Source organism: Eucalyptus grandis, chromosome 2 (genome assembly GCF_016545825.1).
Source record: "Eucalyptus grandis isolate ANBG69807.140 chromosome 2, ASM1654582v1, whole genome shotgun sequence".
Classification (NCBI taxonomy): Eukaryota; Viridiplantae; Streptophyta; class Magnoliopsida; order Myrtales; family Myrtaceae; genus Eucalyptus; species Eucalyptus grandis.
In genome coordinates this window covers 21,284,432-21,303,138 of record NC_052613.1, presented here as the reverse complement: position 1 = coordinate 21,303,138, position 18,707 = coordinate 21,284,432, and the positions used below count along the sequence as shown (strand labels likewise).

The 18,707-nt window shown below is 41.3% G+C and overlaps 1 protein-coding gene and 1 long non-coding RNA gene across 8 annotated transcripts; one reads left to right on the top strand and one right to left on the bottom strand.

Annotated features, from left to right (window-relative positions):
• The first annotated feature begins 9,079 nt into the window (after positions 1 to 9,079).
• LOC104428628 (GLABROUS1 enhancer-binding protein-like) lies at positions 9,080 to 12,656 on the top strand. 4 transcript variants are annotated; one of them, XR_005548550.1, is made up of 4 exons: positions 9,080 to 9,295; positions 9,584 to 10,618; positions 10,670 to 10,704; positions 11,243 to 12,656. XR_005548550.1 is itself a non-coding variant. In XM_039307433.1 (3 exons), the coding sequence occupies exons 2-3, from the start codon at positions 9,635 to 9,637 to the stop codon at positions 10,670 to 10,672; spliced, it is 927 nt and encodes a 308-aa protein (XP_039163367.1). In that variant the 5' UTR covers positions 9,080 to 9,295; positions 9,584 to 9,634; the 3' UTR covers positions 10,673 to 10,924. The 4 variants fall into 4 exon arrangements, 1 of the variants encoding a protein (XP_039163367.1); XR_005548548.1 differs by having other exon boundaries at positions 9,584 to 10,704; XR_005548549.1 differs by lacking the exon at positions 11,243 to 12,656 and having other exon boundaries at positions 10,670 to 10,924.
• A 172-nt stretch (positions 12,657 to 12,828) lies between these two features.
• Positions 12,829 to 16,996, bottom strand: LOC104428644. 4 transcript variants are annotated; one of them, XR_722145.3, is made up of 3 exons: positions 14,306 to 16,996; positions 13,905 to 13,990; positions 12,829 to 13,362 (listed from the first exon to the last, which is right to left on the bottom strand). It is a non-coding gene; the product is annotated as an uncharacterized LOC104428644 (long non-coding RNA). The 4 variants fall into 4 exon arrangements; XR_005548552.1 differs by having other exon boundaries at positions 13,905 to 15,104; positions 15,169 to 16,996; XR_005548553.1 differs by having other exon boundaries at positions 13,905 to 15,085; positions 15,169 to 16,996.
• Between the last annotated feature and the right edge of the window lie 1,711 nt (positions 16,997 to 18,707).

Here is an 18,707-nt window from a genome sequence, read left to right as displayed (position 1 = left end):
TTAAAATTGATTAGGCTTGGATTCCCTAGACTAGAGTTAGGGTGTAATAATTGAACATTGACCAGAGATCATTTCTCCAATTTCCAAAAAATACCTCTTACATGTTAAAAGGAAAGAATCATAAAAAATAAAAAAATAAATCCAATTTATTAGATAATAAACATTTTCTGAAAAAAAAATGGGGGACAAGCCCATTGTTAAAATTCCTTTATAAATGAAGAAAAACATTATAAAATGCACATATAAATTTAATTCTTTTTTGATTTAGGGGCCTAATTATTCTATGTAATAAATTGATGATTAAATTGCCAAAATTTAGGTGTTAACATAGACCTAGACTTATTTTTTATATAAGCTCGAGTACTTCAATTCAAGGCCAAGTGTTATGTATCTTAATTGCACCCAATTTCAGTTGCATTGCCTTGGGGGAATGTTCAGTAATTTAAGAAAGGAGAAAAAGAAAAAAAGATTTGAATAACATTAAAAATGAAACCACTAGAATTCATCCAAGTGGTCACTCTTCCAACATGGAAGGGGAAGGTGAAGGGTTCAAATCCCCACCTTCTTAGGAGGGATGGGATGAGGACGCGTAAGTTTCAGGAGTGAGTTTTGACTCCAACACCCTACAAGAGATAAGGCAAAAGTCTGAGAGTGAATGTAATGTAGGAATAGAGTGAGACCAAAAAAAAAACTTATACTCCCTATTAAATTTATTTATTCGGTACGTGAGAAGATAATGACAGAAAATTTTGAAACATAATCACTGTAGATGTTATCTCACTCTAATTAGTGTTTCCCAATTCGTGTCTCGTTTCCATTTTGGGTATTTATTCACAATGTTGACTATGTAAATATTCATGACAAGACATGTACATGAAGGAGTACTATATATACTTGTTATTTTTATGATTTGACAATTTTCATAACACGTGTTATTAATATTTCAAAAAATTGAGCACTTTCTATTACTTATTGAGATAACCAAGTCTCTTGATTTTTTAGTCGGTATTCTTTTTGGAACAAAGAAAAGTTCCTTTTATTTGATAATATTCATTCTTATATAGGAAAATGTCTCCGACTTATGGTAAAAAAGAAGGAATACAATGGTATCATTGGAAATTTTTTGCCAGAAAATTGTACCGAAGAATATTGTTTGTTAAGTTGCTTTTTCCATAAAAGAAATTTAATACCTTGTCTGTCAAAAAAAGAAATTTAATTCTTGGTACTTGATAATTGATAGTGGCAAATTATGCGTGCAATAACTTGATCAATAAACTATTTGATGTCTCTATTTTACTTTTTTCCACTTATATGTCTATTCCCCTCGCATGTGTGATAGTCACATTGCTCAACACCAGTTCTATTTGATTAGTGGACTCAAAGGCTATCAAAGGTTGATGATTTCCTAGTTGTGTCGTAATAATTACTCGTATGAAAGAGGGGTTGTCACGATAACTATACATTTTTCTTTTCATAGTTATCGGTGTATTTGAAGATATTTCTAATGAAATATAATCGACAATTCATTTAATATATCATTGTATTTGTTATTGAAAAATTATCTTGAACAAATAATATCTTAAGTTAAGATGATATGATAAAGTAGATAAGGTAGATAGGAGATGTTAATGAAATGTGTCATGATTTTTTTTATATTTTATTTTAATTTCAATGTTTATTATTTGAGATTTAACTTTCACTTAATATTAACTCATATTTGTTAAGTTACTATAATAGATGTATTTTCAGTTTTGTAGAAAAGGTGTGATCAATAGTTTTGATAAGTTCGTCCATATAGCCAGAGACTTCTATCAATCACACTGTAAACTATGAAAATCAATATATTCCCAAATAAATTCTTTGCCTTGTATTTGGAAAAAAATTATACCATTTGTTTTTAATGATTTGAGCCATATTTGTTTAAAAATAATTGCTCATATGAATTCAAAAAAGAAGGAAGGAAAAAAATTTCTATTTTTAACAAAAATATTTAGGGATAAATTGTTAATAACGATGAAAATGATCTTTGTTGATTACTGTTTCTCAAAAATAAAATAATTATTTTTGAAAAATATATTTCAAATAATTTATTTTCGGCTAAATAACAGACATTAGAGGGAGACTTTAGAGAAATGTGAGATATTTAGAAATTGGAAATAATCCCACCAAAACATTCAACAGCAAAAAGAGCACCTAAAATTATAAAGTATTACTAAAATAGAATGAAAAAAGATCGACGGATGTCACCAAATATCTTTTGAAAGAGCATGTTGGTTAAGTGATCTCCTTCGAAAGACAAGATTTACATTATTCTTTTACTGATATTTCTATGATAGATAAAAATTCATCATTTCTTTAATAAACACTATTTTAAGAACGAGTGCTAGAGAATTAGTGAGACAAGCTTTAGCATCCGAAAATTCAATTTGTACATTGGTACGGGCTTGGCCCGATAAGACTTCAGCTATAGATACGCTATCATTTCGTATCTCCACGCTCTCATTTTTTACCTTCTTGCGGAGCACGCCAACTTCGGTTGCAGATGGCTCCCTCTCGGGAGAAAATATTGGGTACGGCTTAATGCTCCAGCGTGTCAAACAAGCAGGCGCTCGGAGGACGACACGTGTCCTCGTGTCAGGCGCGATTTTGAAAAATTTTCGGACGGGAGACTGAGGGTTTTTCTTTCTTCGCGCCTCTCTCACCTCTGCAGATCGTCTCTCTCCCCGTTCTCCTCTCTCTCCTCTCTGTCTCTCTCCCCTCCGCCTCCGCTGGTTGCTTCCATCGCCCCCCACACTGACGCCGACGCCGACGCCGCCGATGCTCCTCCGCCTCCCTCTCGCGACGTCCGCTCTGCTCTCTCTCTCCCCCTCCGCGAAGTCGTGCCTCTCTTCCAGCGAAACGCGACGCCGACGGCCCTCCACCTCCGCCTTCGCCGGTTGCCTCCGTCGCCCTCGACTCCGACGCCGACGCAGCCTCCGCCTCCTCCCCTGAACCCCACTCTGACGCCGACGCCTCTCCGCCGGTTGCCTCCGTCGGCGTCGGAATCCGTCGCCCCCGACTCCTCCGCCTCCGCCTACGCGCCCGACGCCAACGCGTCGAACCACGACGGCGAAAATGGAGGAGAGAGAAACGACGAGCTCGACGGCGCCGGCGCCGGCGACGAAGCAGTAGACGGAGACGAAGAAGCAGAAGCGCGCGCTCGGGGTTCTGGACATGGCTCGTCGCGTCGGTCTTGTTCCGGCTCGCCCTCGTCTACCTCCCCCGGAACCTCCGCCTGTCCACCCGCCCTGAGGTCGCCACCCCTCTCACCAGCATTCGCCGCCGTAACGCCGCCTCTCTTCGCTCCGTCGATCGATTCCCGATCCCCGCTCCCCCGCCCCCTCCTCCCTTGAAATCTCGGAGGTTCATTTTCTGATACGATTTCTGGTTTTTCTTGTTTGTGCCGCCTGCAGTTGGCAAAGGCTACTGGTTGAAGCAGCAGGCGATGTCTCCCTACGCAGGTTCGGCTTCGTTCGATCTCTGTAGAAGGGAAGCTGATTGTTTGCTTACTGGTGTGTTGCTGTTCCATGCTTTGATCCCTCCCATCTTCAATTTTCTTCCCCCCTCCCTCGAAATCTCGTTTTTTCAGCATTTTCACTTTGGAAAAATCGGGGTGAGGAAGTAGATTTTTTGGGAGATGATTGATTAGTTTGGCATGTTTTCCGGGTTTTGAATTTTTTTTTACTGAGGTGAGCCTGTTTGGGAGAAGATTATCATGCGTAATGGGGTCTGGTGGTGTGATTACTTTGAACGGAGGAAGCACTTGAGTTATGGTTTTTTGACTGCTTCAACCTTTTTTTCCTCCGAGAAATTAGGATGATCTGGTCTATTCTGAATCTGGGTCGCCATTCACGGCAAGCCTGAATGGTGAAACGAACTCCTCTACCTATTTATGTGATAGGACTGAGGATCATATCTGAGGATCATATCTGATTATAGCTTTCTAAAAAAGGAAACTTTATACTTGCATGCTATCCAGTTTCTCTAAGGGATTAAAGCAACCTGCCATGTATGTGAATCGTTGAAGCAGTGAATGGACCCTGGAGATTATTCGATCGAATGATCATTATTGTTTTTCTTAATTATAGAGAGAGGTACTCATATTGCTTTTTCTTGGAATCAGAATTGCTACTGCTTAAGGGCATCTTAACTTCTTTCAGATCCAGGTTATGGTGCTGTTGGTTTCATCATTGATTGTGAACATTCTTATCGTCACACTGTGCAGCTTATTCAATATAGCTATTTCTTCATTTGTCTAATTCAAGAAAGAGCTCCTCTGTATTCTAGATGATGTTTTAACATATACACCATGTGGTCTAAGAAAATAAGAAGTTGTTCTGCTTATAATTGTTATCTTGGCAAGTTTCATTGTGCACCTTATTTAGTCCATAGTCCCATATTTATGTTTCGTGTGGAGACTGAAGTGAGGTGGAGATTTTGTGCATTCAACAATCTGTTTCTTGTTCCAACAGGAAAGGGGTCAGCCATTGCCAAAGTTTGGTGAATGGGATGTGAATGAACCAGCTTCAGTGGAGGGGTTTACTGTCATCTTTAACAAGGCAAGGTATGAAAAAAAGACGGGTGGCAAGCCCAAATCTCCGGCAAAGGCCAACCCTTAAGTCAAACACTCTGTTGATCCGAGCAAACCTCCAACGGTAAGTTGTTTCTTAGGAGCCTGGGAACAAACTGTTTTATTTATGTAGGATGCATTAATTATTGCAGTCATTTGTTCTACGATAATCTATTAAGGTTCCAGTTATGTAGTAGTTAACCTGTCTAATAATTAAATTTAAACTTTCTTATATGCTATGCTAGTCTTGATGAAAATGTAGAAATGGAAAATAGAACTCTTAAACTTGCAGATAGGGTAAAAGAAATTGATTTGACAGTGTCATAAAAACTAAGCAGGTTGGGCACTACTTGCTCGTTAGTATTTGAATCATTCAAAATGACCATCCGAAAGATGCTATTATCCTTTATAGTGCGAGCAGGAATTGAATTTGAGTTGGACGCAATTGTCTGTGAACAAGTCAGCTGCTGTAGATTTTATTTATTTATTTATTTTGTTTTCATTCTCCCAACCTTTGCTGCTTCGCTCTCTTACCGTGAATTCTTTGTTGCACGCAGAAGAAATGGTTTTGCTGCATTCAGAGCCCAGCAGAATCTTGACTAGGTTCTCTGGCGAGGAGCTTCCAAAAGAGACGCGTTGTTAGGCTAAAGCAGCCCCAGAATGTTCACTTGAAGAAGATACAAACAGTTTAGATTGTTATTGTTGCAGGAATAGCTCGCGGTGTAAATGTGGGGTTTGTGGAGATGAGTAAAATAATGACGCGTCATGCTTACTATAATCTATCAGCAGTATGCTTCTCTCTGTCTCTGCCTATGTCTCTCTCTCTCTTCCTCTGCTTAGTTCTATTGTTAATTTATTAATTGTCTGCTTTCTGTAGTTGTGAATTGGATCTGTCTGAAATGTCTACGCCTACTTTCAATCTGGTTTAATTTATTGTTATCCATCGTTGTTGAAGACATTATAGATACGAGCTTGTGACCCTTTCCTCTGTCATCAATCACGCTAACGGATGTTTCTGGTTGGGGGAACAGCGTGAGTCATAGCCATATGCGTTTGTCATTTCTCTTTATAGGAATTAAGGTGTCAACTCCCTTAGACATGGGAAAGGTCATCTCCACGAATCTTCTGCGTAGGGATTGTTCAAATGGCAATTTCGAATATTGGTAATCTCATAAGGAGAAAGGCACAATATTGCCCTTCTTCTTTGTTTTAGGAAAGGTTAGTCTTATATCAACAATGTAAGTAACAAAAATGTCTTTGATGTCATGCGTTCCTCAAAGAACATGAGTTTGCAAAATTTCGTGCATGTGAAACGACAATTGCGGTCATGAACCAGCTTTATCTATGGCCTCTTTTTCCATAGATCATTGATGTAGTCGATTAACTCCACACATTCATACATCATTGATGTAGTCCATAAAATTCCACAAATTGGTAAGATCAATTGACGTTCTGCTTTTTCCTCTTCCTTTTTTCCACGATTGATGTGAAAGACATGGCTCTAATATCCCCCCTACTAATGGTGCGGAAGCTACTTCTGTTACACAATCACCGCCAAAGACCTCAAGAATGAGACCAAGGTTCCAATCCCAGTAAATGCAATTCCAAAACTGTGGAGCTATGGCTGTCCTACTTACCAAACAACAAAATAAAACAAAGCTCTCTTCCTCACATCTTTTCCTTCTCTTTGCTTCAATTTGATTTGAGCTTCACTCTAGTTAGGAAGAAGTTGTAATTGCCATGAACTTAACGATGGAACCTAGTAGAATGCTCAATTTTTCTTCACGGCCTGTTGCATTCTGTTTTTTCACCTCAAGGTCATCTATCATATGACCTTTTCACAAAGTAAACAGTTTCCTTGTCTACACATGTCTCTATGGATATTTAAAGAAAGAACCGAAGACTGGCATTGGTAACAAAAATCTCTAATTACTTTAGCGCCATCTGACAGTATCAATGTTTAACTCGAGAGAAACCAAGCTTCCTCTCAAAAAGGCGGCGGAGCAGGTAAACTTGGAGAACACTCGCCCAAATAAGTGCTGCTGACTCGAAGAAAGCCTTATGGACTGCCCTTCTGCTCATTGCGTCGTTCACTGCAATCACAAATCATCATAGAATGAGTATTCATTGAACCCAATATCTATGTATCGTATGTTAGTGAACACAATATTTAATTAGCAAGGTCATCCCCATTCCATTTCGTGTGGCGATCAGACACACTTCAAAACATCTAGCAGATAACACAAGTAAACAAAACCGATGACCATTTGAAACCCAGTACACCAAGCACGCATCTTCTTTTTTGTTGCCTGCTTTGTTTTCTAAGTCCGCCTTTTCAGCTGCTGCCAAGTTAGGAAGGTTTTACTATTTTCAGGATCATAAACAATATAACCGATTAGTTACGTCAATCAGATGGATAAAAGGAGCTTGTCAAAGGCTCTAGAAATAGCTTTTAACTTGTCTTGTGAGACATCTACTTCTGAAGGTCTTTTAAGAACAGAGGTTGTGAGAACCTTTGAGATTTAGGAGATAACAAGAGTCAAAGCAAGCTATAGTGGTCCACTCAGCATTAAATAGGAAAGTTATTTCCATCAGAGATGAAACAGGGTTGGAATCCACCGCGATAATTAGCAAGAGGACTTGACATAAAATATCTTACCAATTGCTTGACGTTCAGTCTCAGCCTCCAGCCAATGCTGCTCAAACTGAATGTTGTAGAGAGCCTCCTCCAGCTTCCCTATCTGTTCCAACAAGGGGTTGAAATGCTCTGCAGATACATTCACAGCAGATAAAAAAGAGACGCAGTATATTCTGTAAAGTTCGTCAGTTCAAGAGACAAGAAAACAGAAAAAAGGCAGAGTCCTACCGTCCTTTGCATGCTGATCATAGAATGTAAAATGGCCAACGTGTACATCAAAGTCGATGGTTTCATGATAATGAGACTTGTTAGTAAAGCAGAACCGATGAACACCCTTATGCTAACAATGTGAGAAATGCAGAACCGATCAAAGTCAATGTGTAACTTTTTTTTTTCTATGCTAACAATTGACCTAATAAAAGTATAAAATTCATTATCAAGACTTCTTTGGAAGTTGTGAGAAATGAAGAACTTCTAAACGTGATGATTTACACCATCTTTTTTTTTCTTTGATCAAAGTGAAAAGCGTGTTGGTTAATCATCTCCTTCAAAGACAAGATTTACATTATTTTTTTACTGATATTTCTATGATAGATAAAAATTCATCATTTCTTTAATAAACATTATTTTAGTGAGACAAGCTTTAGGGTGCGTTTGGTTGGACTTTTGGGGAAAGTCTTTGGGAAAATGCAAAGAACTTTGAGGTTAAGGGGTTTTCTAAAATGCAAATTGCGTTTGGTGAATTGTAATCTAAAAGTCCCTTGTAAAGTACCTTTAAGCAAAATGGTGTTTGGAAAAATTTACATTTACAAAGGACTTTTATAAAAAAAAAATTAAAAAGAAAAAATAAAAGGTTGGCCGGCAAAGGGTAGGGACTGCCGGTGATCGAAATTGTCGCCGGCGGCCGAGGTCTCAAGTTGCAAGACCTCACGCGGCCGCCGGAGACCACAAGTCCTCCTTCATCTTCCGCTCCATCCACCGCCGTCAAGTCTCACCCCCGCCCCCGCCTCACCGACGCCACCCTCACCGTCGTCATCGTCGCGCTGCGGGAACGCCTTCCTCCCTCAACCTCTCCGAACTCGGACGACCCAGATCTAGTTCGCCGGAGGTCGGGCGACCCAAATCTGGTCGCCACCTCGAGCGACCCGGATCCGGGTCTCGGTGACTCAGCGACCCGAGTCGGAGGTCGCACGACCTCACCGCGACCGAGATCCGGGTCGCCCGAGTCGCCGCAACCCAGATCTGGGTCGCGCGACCTCCGGCGACCCAGATCTGTGTCGCCGGAGGTTACACGAACTCGCCGCGACTCCCGGGGGTCACCGAGGTCATGCCATTGGCTGGCGACGGTTGCCGTGACCACACCGGCCTCACGCCGACCTCCGTCGAGCCCGTCGTCGAGCGCGTCGTCGCCCTCGCAATCTCGCTCACCAATCTCAACGAAGAAGATGGTGAACAGATTCTGAGGGCAAACCGAAAAACGAAATGTTAGTAAGGATATTTATGGAAGAAAATTTCTCACTTATTGGCCTCTCAAGATTCCGAGAAGGCTAAATGCCCAAGGCAGCCTCCTACTTGCCTTGGGCTTTCCCTTCCAAAGGCCTGCTTTGCCTCAATCATCTTTGCAAAATAATCTTCCAAACACCAAATTTTAGCCCAAAGGGCTTTGAGTGCTCAAAGTGGCTTGGCAAAGCCACTCCCAAACGCACCCTTAGCATCGGAAAATTCACTTTGTATATTGGTACGGGCTTGGCCCGATAAGACTTCCGCGATAGATACGCTATCGTTTCGTATCTCCACGCTCTCATTATTTACCTTCTTGCGGAGCACGCCAACTTCGGTCGCAGATGGCTCCCTCTCGGCCACAGTTTTACTCCCTCTCCGTCGCATGTCACTTTCCCTAGTCAGAAACACCAAGGCGTCGCGTAGAGCTAGGGCTTCTGCGACTCCAACCGAGGCGTCTCTTGTCTGCTTCGCGAAAACGGCCACAATCAGGTTCCTGCGGTTGAAGTTTCCGGGGAGCTGTCGACCCACTGTCCGTCCACAATCAGGTTCCACTCTTCCGTCAAGAAAAAACTCATAGATGCCTGAGACCAAATCGCTAAGTTCCTGTTCGTTACTAGGGCCTCGTCTAGAATGGATTGCGGATTAGGCTTGCATGCTTGAAATAAAAGAGATTGCGCGAAAGTATAGCCGCCATCCATTCACCCAAATGTGCGTTTGATTCCTTCAGTCATTGCTCCTAGAAACCATTTCTCTATTTTGGTTATGTTCCACGGGATATACTGATATTTAGCCTTGGGTCTGACAAAATAACCGCATTTCTCTACTTTGACCAGTACTTGGAAGAAAAAGAAACATACTCCGACCTCGGAGCAAAATCCTCTCTCATGTCTTCAAAGCGTAAAGTTCTTGTCAAGGAGAAGCTGCCGGCGTCTAAATCGGACAATCAGCGAAAGAATAATGAGGAAAGTCCCTCGCAGCCCAAGCCTGCCCCTCCTCGACCGCAAAAATCTCAGCAAGGGTCTTCGTCGGCACGATCTGGGTACGAACATGAGAAGAAGGCCCCGTCTTTGAAGAAGTCGAAAACAGTGCCATCCACTTCCTTGAAACAAGTTGAAGTAGACAAGCTCGGACGTGCTGGAAAGGAGTCAAAGAAGCTGGCATTCCAGAAGATATGGCGCGACGACGACGAGATAACCCTTTTGCAGGGTATAATTGATTACCGTGAGAAGGGCATGGACCCCTTCTCAAATGTTAGGGCATTTTATCATGATGTCAAAGGATTACTTCGGGAAGGCTTAACGGTTAGTCAATTGGCCAACAAGGTTTGGGTTTTTAAGAAGAAGTATAGGAATAATAAGGGGAAGGGCAAGGTTGGAGAGGATTGGGTGTTTTCGAATTCTCATGAGGGGAAATTTTTTGAGTTGTCGAAAAAGATTTGGGATGTTGAGATGCGAGGCAATGCCACTAGCAGTAGAGAAGAAATTGGTGTGACTAAGAATAAGAAGACTGATGGTGCCGGAATGTTTGTCGCTTCTCCCCAGTCAAAGTCGGAGGCATCAAAGTCAAATGATTTGCAGGAGCATCTTGATAACATATCGCAGATGTGTAGGGTCGGCTTGGACGAGGGATCTTTGAATCAGGGGTTGGCATTGTTGGAGCCCTCAAAGAGGGCGGAGTTGAAAGAAAGATGGAGTAAATTGTTCTTTGTTGAGATGCAGATGGTGGCGGAGAGATGCGCACTGATTGAAGATCAGCTCAAGCTCATTTTGGAGGCCTATTCTCATTCTACTGAGAAGTAGGTTGTGGGCTTCAGGTTTTTTGATGGGTGGTATAGCATTCTAACAATGCTGTTTTGTGCACCATGGTTCTAATGACTATTTTTGCTCATTTTGTATATCTTTTTCAGGCTCCAGGCATTTTGATGGGTGGCGTAGTGTTCTAACAATGCCTTCAGGTGTCTATTTCGATCATTTTGTATACCACTTTCTGGAGCCCTAATCTGATGTAAAGTTATATTAGACGAATTAGAAGGGATGCAATTGGAAGTACTGTTATCCTTGTTCCCTCGGACATCTGTAATTTGCTGACGTTGGTTACTGGTTACTCACTAATTGCCTGGTGATGGAGCTAACCTCTTTTAGGTGCTTATTAGATCCAAGAGTTACCAATTTACATTTATTTGTACCTTTTTTTGGGATGCACGAAGCTTAGCAAATTACTTATAGTCCAAGAGCGGAGGACTGTCTGTTGCATATAAATCGTTTTGTTTAATTGTCATATAGTGTGAGTGCTGCTTGTTTTTTTGACTCTCTTATAGATTCTTGTTATGCTTGATTTGTTTGATGCAGTCTTGCATCACATGTGCTGGATGAGTACATGTGCACTTGCTTGTGATTGAATGTTTCCTGTATTGTTATAATGGTCTTCATGCTGCAGCAATTTTTATATCAATATGACTTAAATTAATCAAAACCAATTTGTGTATTTATTAGATAATTGAGCAAAGCAAAGTTTCCAGATCCTTTCCGTGAAGCCAGACCAGAGCATGTCAATTATTAGGTAGCAGCCACAAAATAGTTAGGATATTTCTAAAATTTTCTGGAATGGTGATTCAATTTTCATTTTCAGACTGTTTGGTTACCTGATTTGAAATTATCTGTATGCTATCAAGGAGCGTATGTCTTGGCTGAGGGAGATTTTAGATTATTTTACTTATATGGATAGCAAGGTTGCATCTTGTCTCGTTGCTTCACGGTGGCCACTGATCAAAACCAGTAGACATATTCTGGTATGTGATGCTTCCATGTTTCTCGTTTGAAAATAGCATGCTATTTTTGTCCTGAGAAAGCAGGAGAGATTTTTCATGAAATTTTGTTTGAAGATCGTTTTCTGAGAAAGGAAAGATGTGTCATAAAGCTGATGCGTTCAGCTGCATTGATGGACCTGTCTGCCAAGAGCTGATTGGTTTGCTCTAGAGATGCTTTTATCAGCAGGTGTTTGCTTTTGAAATAATCCTCCTTGGTTTTTTGAGAGATATCTACTTTCTTTTCCGGTTCATTTGTCCTTGACTGCACTTTTAACTAAAGTTGGATTGCAGTGTTGAGGCAGAAGTAAAAAGAGTCATGTACTTTGGACTTGTAAAGTCCCCACTGGACCGATCAATTGCTAGGCCGGTCCTTGATTTTCTCTTGCGTCATTGCCTACGTTTTCATTAAGAGGTACCGGTGTTTAATTTTTCTCAGAACGTGAAATTTTCTTAAATTATTATGGGCCTGAGTATAGTGCTGAAAGTCTCAGAGTCAAACCTATTGAATTGACCTCCTTTATTAAGTTTCATGATTCTTTTCAATCTTTAGCCTGCATGATCTATTGAAAATGCGCTAATGCATGTCCTTGCTAGAAGTAGCTTTTGGTTTGCACGAATTTATAAGTTGCTTGAGGAAATTTTCTAGGAGATTAGCAATATATATTATTTGGAACATATATGTTAAGTCTCCAATTCAGTCAATTACCTTCTGGGTTCTCTGTCAACAACAGAAGGAGACAAACTTGCAGATTATTTCACGGTAGTGCTTCCATCCTGCTTTTGCTTCTTCTTCGCAACAACTAGTGGCGTTTCCATGACAACATCTGGGATTTTTGTCCACGAGTCCTTTGCAGAAGACTTTTTCTTAGTGGAGAAAATACAAAGAAATCTTCACCATCGGGTTCTAATGACTGGGTCTCAGGATTCTGATGTGGCAAAGCCATCGTCCTTCCTTTTCTTCTTTTTGAACTTCTTGCAATTCTCTCCGCTTGGAACTTGCTCAACTTTGACAGCAGAACTCCTATTCATCACAGATAAGCAGATCCCAGGCAAAGTTGAATTTTTCCTTGTTGCAATTATTGTTTAACCACTTTCATTAGTGTCTAGCCGACCGACCAGTGCTTGCCATGAGAATACAAATAGTTCGCAAATGCAAGTGGAAAGGTCATCGCTCAACATTTACCCTTGAAGTAGTCATGCTGAGCTATCTGCACTAACAAGCCATAACACCAAGAGTTCCAAGACGAAAAATTCCAAAGTTTGCTCGAAGGCTTCAAGCACAACCATTTTGGAAAATTTCTGGTTGAGTAACTAAAACATAAGTTCCAAGTCTCACCATGGTCGAGAGTCCTTGAGACGGTACCTGACCTATTCAAATTGAGATAAGTGCGAAGCTGACGCATTTTCAGCATATAAATGACTTCTCTTCTCGTAAAAAAGAAGAAGGTAAAATAGGCAACATATTATCAAGTCTCTAATTCAGTCAAATGACTTCCAGGTTCGGCGTTGACAACAGAAGGAGATAAACTTTCAGATGATTTCACGGCCGTGCATCCATTTTACTTTTGCTCCTTCTTGGCAACATCTAGCGGCGTTTCAATGACTATATCTGGGACCCTTGTCTTTGAGTCCTTCGCAAAAGACTTTTTCTTCACTAGAGAAGATACGAAGAAATCTTCAGGGTCAGGTTCTGATGACCGGCCCTCGGGATTTTGTTGTGGCAAGCTATTGTCCTTCATTTTCTTCTTTATGGACTTCTTGCAATTCTCTCCACTTGGAACTCGCTCAATCTCAACTGTAGAACGCCTATTCATTACAGACAAGAAAATCCCAGGTAAAGTTGAATTTTTCCTTGTTACAAGGATCGTGTAACCACTTTCATTAGTGTCTAGCCAACCGACAAGTGCTTGCCATGAGACTTAATACAAATCATTCACAAATGCAATTAGAAATGTCATCGCTCAACCTTTACTCCTGAAGTAGTCATGCTTAGCTACCTGCCCTAACAAGCCATAATAATAAGAGTTCCAAGACAAAAAATTCTGAAGTTTGCTCGAAGGTTTCAAGCACAATCATTTTGAAAAATTTATAGTATTTCAATCTTTCATCATATACGTATATGTGGAGTCACTGACATGAATAAAAGGTAGGAAGGGGCGACATACAAATGGAGGTCTTTCATAATTTCAAGATGGGTCCAACTTGTTGCTACATCACGTCAAAGATTACATGTGGAATGAACCCTAGGACACCCGGCTACAGGATCAATGCATTCAACCAGGTACCATTATATATGTGAGTTTGGACAACGAGAGTCAATAAGAACGTAAGGACATAAAGATACTCACTTTTTACTCTGATCATCGGCTTTGGGCTCCTTGTCTTCCCGCCATGCTTGATTCTGCATTTCTCCCTCCCCGATATGCAATTTACTCTTCATTTTTTTTTTTGCAGTGCCGATTCGAATGTATCAAGATGTTAGATGGAATATATGCATCCGAGTGTATCTGATTTTATAATGTTTATAGGGAGGCCCTGTGCTTTATACGAGTAACTAAAACATAAGTTCCATTTCTAACAATAGTCAAGAAACCATTCCTGAACTATTATCTTCAGTTAGACATTACATAACCTATTCAAACTGAGATAAGTGTGCAGACAAAGCATTTCCAGCAAATCAATGAAAACTCTTCTTGTGGAAAAGGTGAAAAAGGTAACATATTGTTAAGTCTCTAATTTAGTCAATTACCTTCCAGGTTCACAGCCAACAAAAGCAGACAAACTTTCAGATGATTTCATGGCGGTGCTTCCAGCATGCTTTCGCTTCGTCTTGACAACATCTAGTGGTGTTGAAATGACTACAACTGGGATTCTGAGTCCTTTGCAGAAGACTTTTTCTTAAGTAGAGCGGATACAAAGAAATCTTCCTCATCGGATTCTAAAAGCAGGGCCTCTGAATTCTGCTGTGGCAAGCTATTGACCTGATCAGATCCGCTAAATTCATGCTTTTTCCTAAGTCGTCAATGATGGTCTTTTCCATTCCTTGCTTTCTTGTGGTTTGGTTTCTCCTTCTCTGTCGTAAAAAAATTCTTGTAGACACGTCATGTAAACATTCTCCTAAACTGAAGATGCGAAACTGAGCAGAACAAGAGCAATCAGCATATCTGTACTTGTCCATGTGTTGGAAGATATGATACTGATCTGGTGTATATCTTAAGAGATGCAGATAATTTATTTTAGTCAATTTAGGATTAGATCTGATACACATAGATTAAAGGAATATAATCTTTCTTTCTTTATTATTAGACAAATTGTATTATATAGAGATCGACTTTGTACATCAATCGATACAGAAAAGAATACACAGAAAATTTCCCACGTCTCCTTCTTACAGTTCTTTGCATTCATCTTCTACCTCAGTTTCTGACATGGTATCAGAGCAACCTTTTTCCACTTCCGCTCCGATTACCTCGTAAGCCACTCCAAATTCCAGACAAAGTGTTGCCGAAGGAATCACAGTGTTGATTACCTAAAGTGAGGAACCTCATCTGTGAAAGGAGTTAGCAGAGGAATCAATTTTCTTTTCAACATGACAAAACCAGAAGATCTTACCTCGTTTTCAGCCGACCAGTCTGCAACAGAAGCACCGATGCAACCCATTGGAAATCAAGATTCATCTATTGTCATCTCTGCACCAAAACAACAAATTCAGCAACCGCACGTGCAATGGCAGCATCAGGCTCAGGCTAATACAGGACAATCCTTCGCGGGCTATCCCTACCAATGGATGCCGTATCCATGGTATCATGGGTCAATTCCCAATGCATCATCGCCTGGCTACCAAAGCAGCGTGCGAGCCGACGGAGATCTACCAACCAGTGATGGGGCAAATCCTGCCATCAGCTCGGAGCAGACGGGCGGTTCAATTGGACCGGGTATGGGAACGAATCCCTACCCGGGATTTCAAAATGCGAGTCACGTTTTTGGCTTGGGCGGTTTGGATCAAGGCGCAAATCCCTACCAGATTCCTGCACCGAGTCCCTTTCCATATCAGATCTTCACCAACAGTGGCAAGCCGGAACCCAGCGATCCGCTTTACACCACAACGGCTGACGGGCCAGAGCTACGGCTCATCACCCAGCAACTCACCGAGGCCGACAACTATTCAAGCTGGTCCCGTGAATTCCGGCGTGCATTGGTGACCAAAGAAAAAGATGGGTTTATTGATGGAACGATTCCAATCCCATCCGACGAGCGGCAGGCACGACTATGAAGGAAGTGTAACCAGTTGGTCCGGACATGGATCGGAAACTGTGTTACTTCCGAAGTCGCGGCCGGATTACCGCCGACGGAAGACCCAAAACAGATGTGGGAAAATATAAAAGAAATGTACGGGAAATTGGATCGGGTTCGAGTTTTTTCACTAACCCAACAGCTTTCGGAATTGAAACAGGGAAACATGAGCGTAGCCACCATTTACAACAAGATCTCAGCGTTATGGAATGAATTAGACGCGGTGGAAGAAAAATTAGAAGGACCTGAGTCGACGCTTCAACAATATCGAACCATCCGGGAACGAGAAAAAGTCACAAGATTTCTCCTTGCCCTAAATGAATCGTACCTCTCTTTCCGGACGCAGATACTCACCATGGATCCAACGCCAACCCTCGCTCGGATCTACCAACTTGCAACGCAAGAGGAAAGCCAGCGCCTTGCTGTGCTTGACAATCCCGAAGAAGGAATCGCACTTGCTGTACATGGCAGTGCTTTGGAGAGAGGAGCAGCAAAAAGGGGGAGAATCGGGCAAAACTTAGGGTTTGTTGAAGATTCTCGAACCCTAAGGAAAGGAGGAGTGGACGGCCACGATTCTTCAAGGCGATCCAACGGCTCACGTGGCTCGCACCCACTGATCATATCCGACGGTCACCGAGGATTCTTCTCAGCAGCATTGGACGGCTCGCATGTGATCTCGCTCCCCACAGGATCCGACGGCCCGTGCTCTTTCTTCACATCCGACGGTCCACAAGAAGCAGCGAGCTCGCCCTATTTAAAAGGTCCAATTGGACCGCCATATGCTGCAACATTAAACGGAAATTTCAAGGGCAAAGGTAAATTATACTGCGATTATTGCAAGCGCCCTCATCACACAATTGATAATTGCTGGAAACTACATGGCAAGCCTGGAGAGAAAGGAAAGAAGGATTTTTCAACTGTCTTTCAGGTTACAGGACAACATCAGCCAATTGACCAAGAGCAATATCAAGAACTTATGAAGGCTTTCAAAAAATTGGACACATCTGACAAGACTGGAAGCTTCACAGGTACTTCATATTGTTTGGCGAATTCAATTTCCAATGATAAGTGGATAATTGATTCTGGGGCCAGTGATCATATTGCCTGTGATAAAAAAAATTTCTCAAAAATCCATAAATTGCCTATTCCAGCTTTCAATCATGACTTCCCAATGGTAATTCCACACTTGTGATGATGATTGGCACCATAAATCTTAGCCCACTCATAACTCTCAAGAACGTATTATATGTTCCTGATTTCAATTTCAATCTAATATCAGTGTCTCGAGTTTGTGAAGAAAATTCGTGCCGGGTCCTATTTGATTCTGATCAATGTATATTTCAGGCCCTTTCGATTGGCAGACTGATGGGCTTGGGTAGTATCTCTCAAAGGCTATATTTTTGGATCAAATTTCCTAGCAATTCACATTTATCATGTGTTGAATTGAATAATTTGTCATTGTGTAATTCTGCTACCAATGATAAAAATCTTGTTAGTCATCAAAGATTGGGCCATAGTGCCTCTATTCCTTGTTCTCATTGTCCTATTTGTCCATTGGCAAAGCAAACTCGTACACCCTTTCCAAATAGTGTCTCTCGTGCAAAAGATCTTTTTTCTCTAATCCATGCTGATATTTGGGGACCTTATCACACACCAAATCGTGATGGTTCCCGATTTTTTCTGACAATTGTGGATGATTTTTCAAGAGCCACATGGGTATTTCTGATGCAGTCCAAGGGCCAAGTTTTTCATTATCTGAAAACTTTCTTCTCCCTGTCCAAGAATCAATTTGGGAAGTTTATTCAGCGCATTCGCACTGATAATGGAAGGGAATTCTTCAGCAATGAATGTGAGATTTTTTTTCTCCTCAAATGGAATTCTGCATGAAAGCTCATGTATCTACACTCCACAACAAAATGGCGTTGTTGAGCGCAAGCACCGGCATTTATTAGAGGTATCACGTGCTCTGAAATTTCAAGCCTCGATTCCTGAAAATTTTTGGGGAGACTGCATAATTACAGCTGCTTATCTGATTAATCGTATGCCGAGTCGGGTGCTTGCTGGTAAAACTCCATATGAGATGCTTTATAGAAAAAAACCGGAAACACATCATTTAAGAGTTTTTGGTTGTCTATGCTATGTAACAATGGTAGGACCTCGAGACAAGATGAGTCCTAGAGCCCGCCAGTGCATCTTTATGGGGGTATGCCACCTTACAAAAGGGATATAGAGTCTTTGAGCCATCCACTGGAGAATTTTTTATAAGCAGGGACGTCGTCTTTCATGAGGAAATATTTCCCTTCCGTGATAAATCAGAACCATCTGCAGATTCTGACAGGGACACCGATCATACTCGGTTTGTATCAGATGAAGAATCATCTCCTGGCCAAACATATATTCTCACAAGTCCAGAACATACATCGGGCATTACAACACCATCTCCAAATTCTGATGCACATTCCATGGATAACTCTATTGGAAACACAGAAGAAGTTGATATGACGTCCCCAGGACATGACAAAAATGAAGAAGTATCACACAATGAGGAGATATCTTCTAGTCCACAGCCTCAAATGCCCAGGTGATCAGGACGCAATACTTGTCCACCTACATGGACAAAGGATTATATTTGCACGGCTTCCAAATTATCAGGTACACATTATCCTATCTCCGCATATGTATCTTTCCAAAGATTATCAACCGATCATATGTGTTGCATTAGTCGAGTATCTGAGGAACAAGAACCATCTCATTACAATGAGGCTGTCAAAGACCCTCATTGGCAAGAAGCCATGGAAAAAGAATTGCATGCCTTGTTAGAAAATCATACATGGGATATCGTCTCATTACCATCAAAT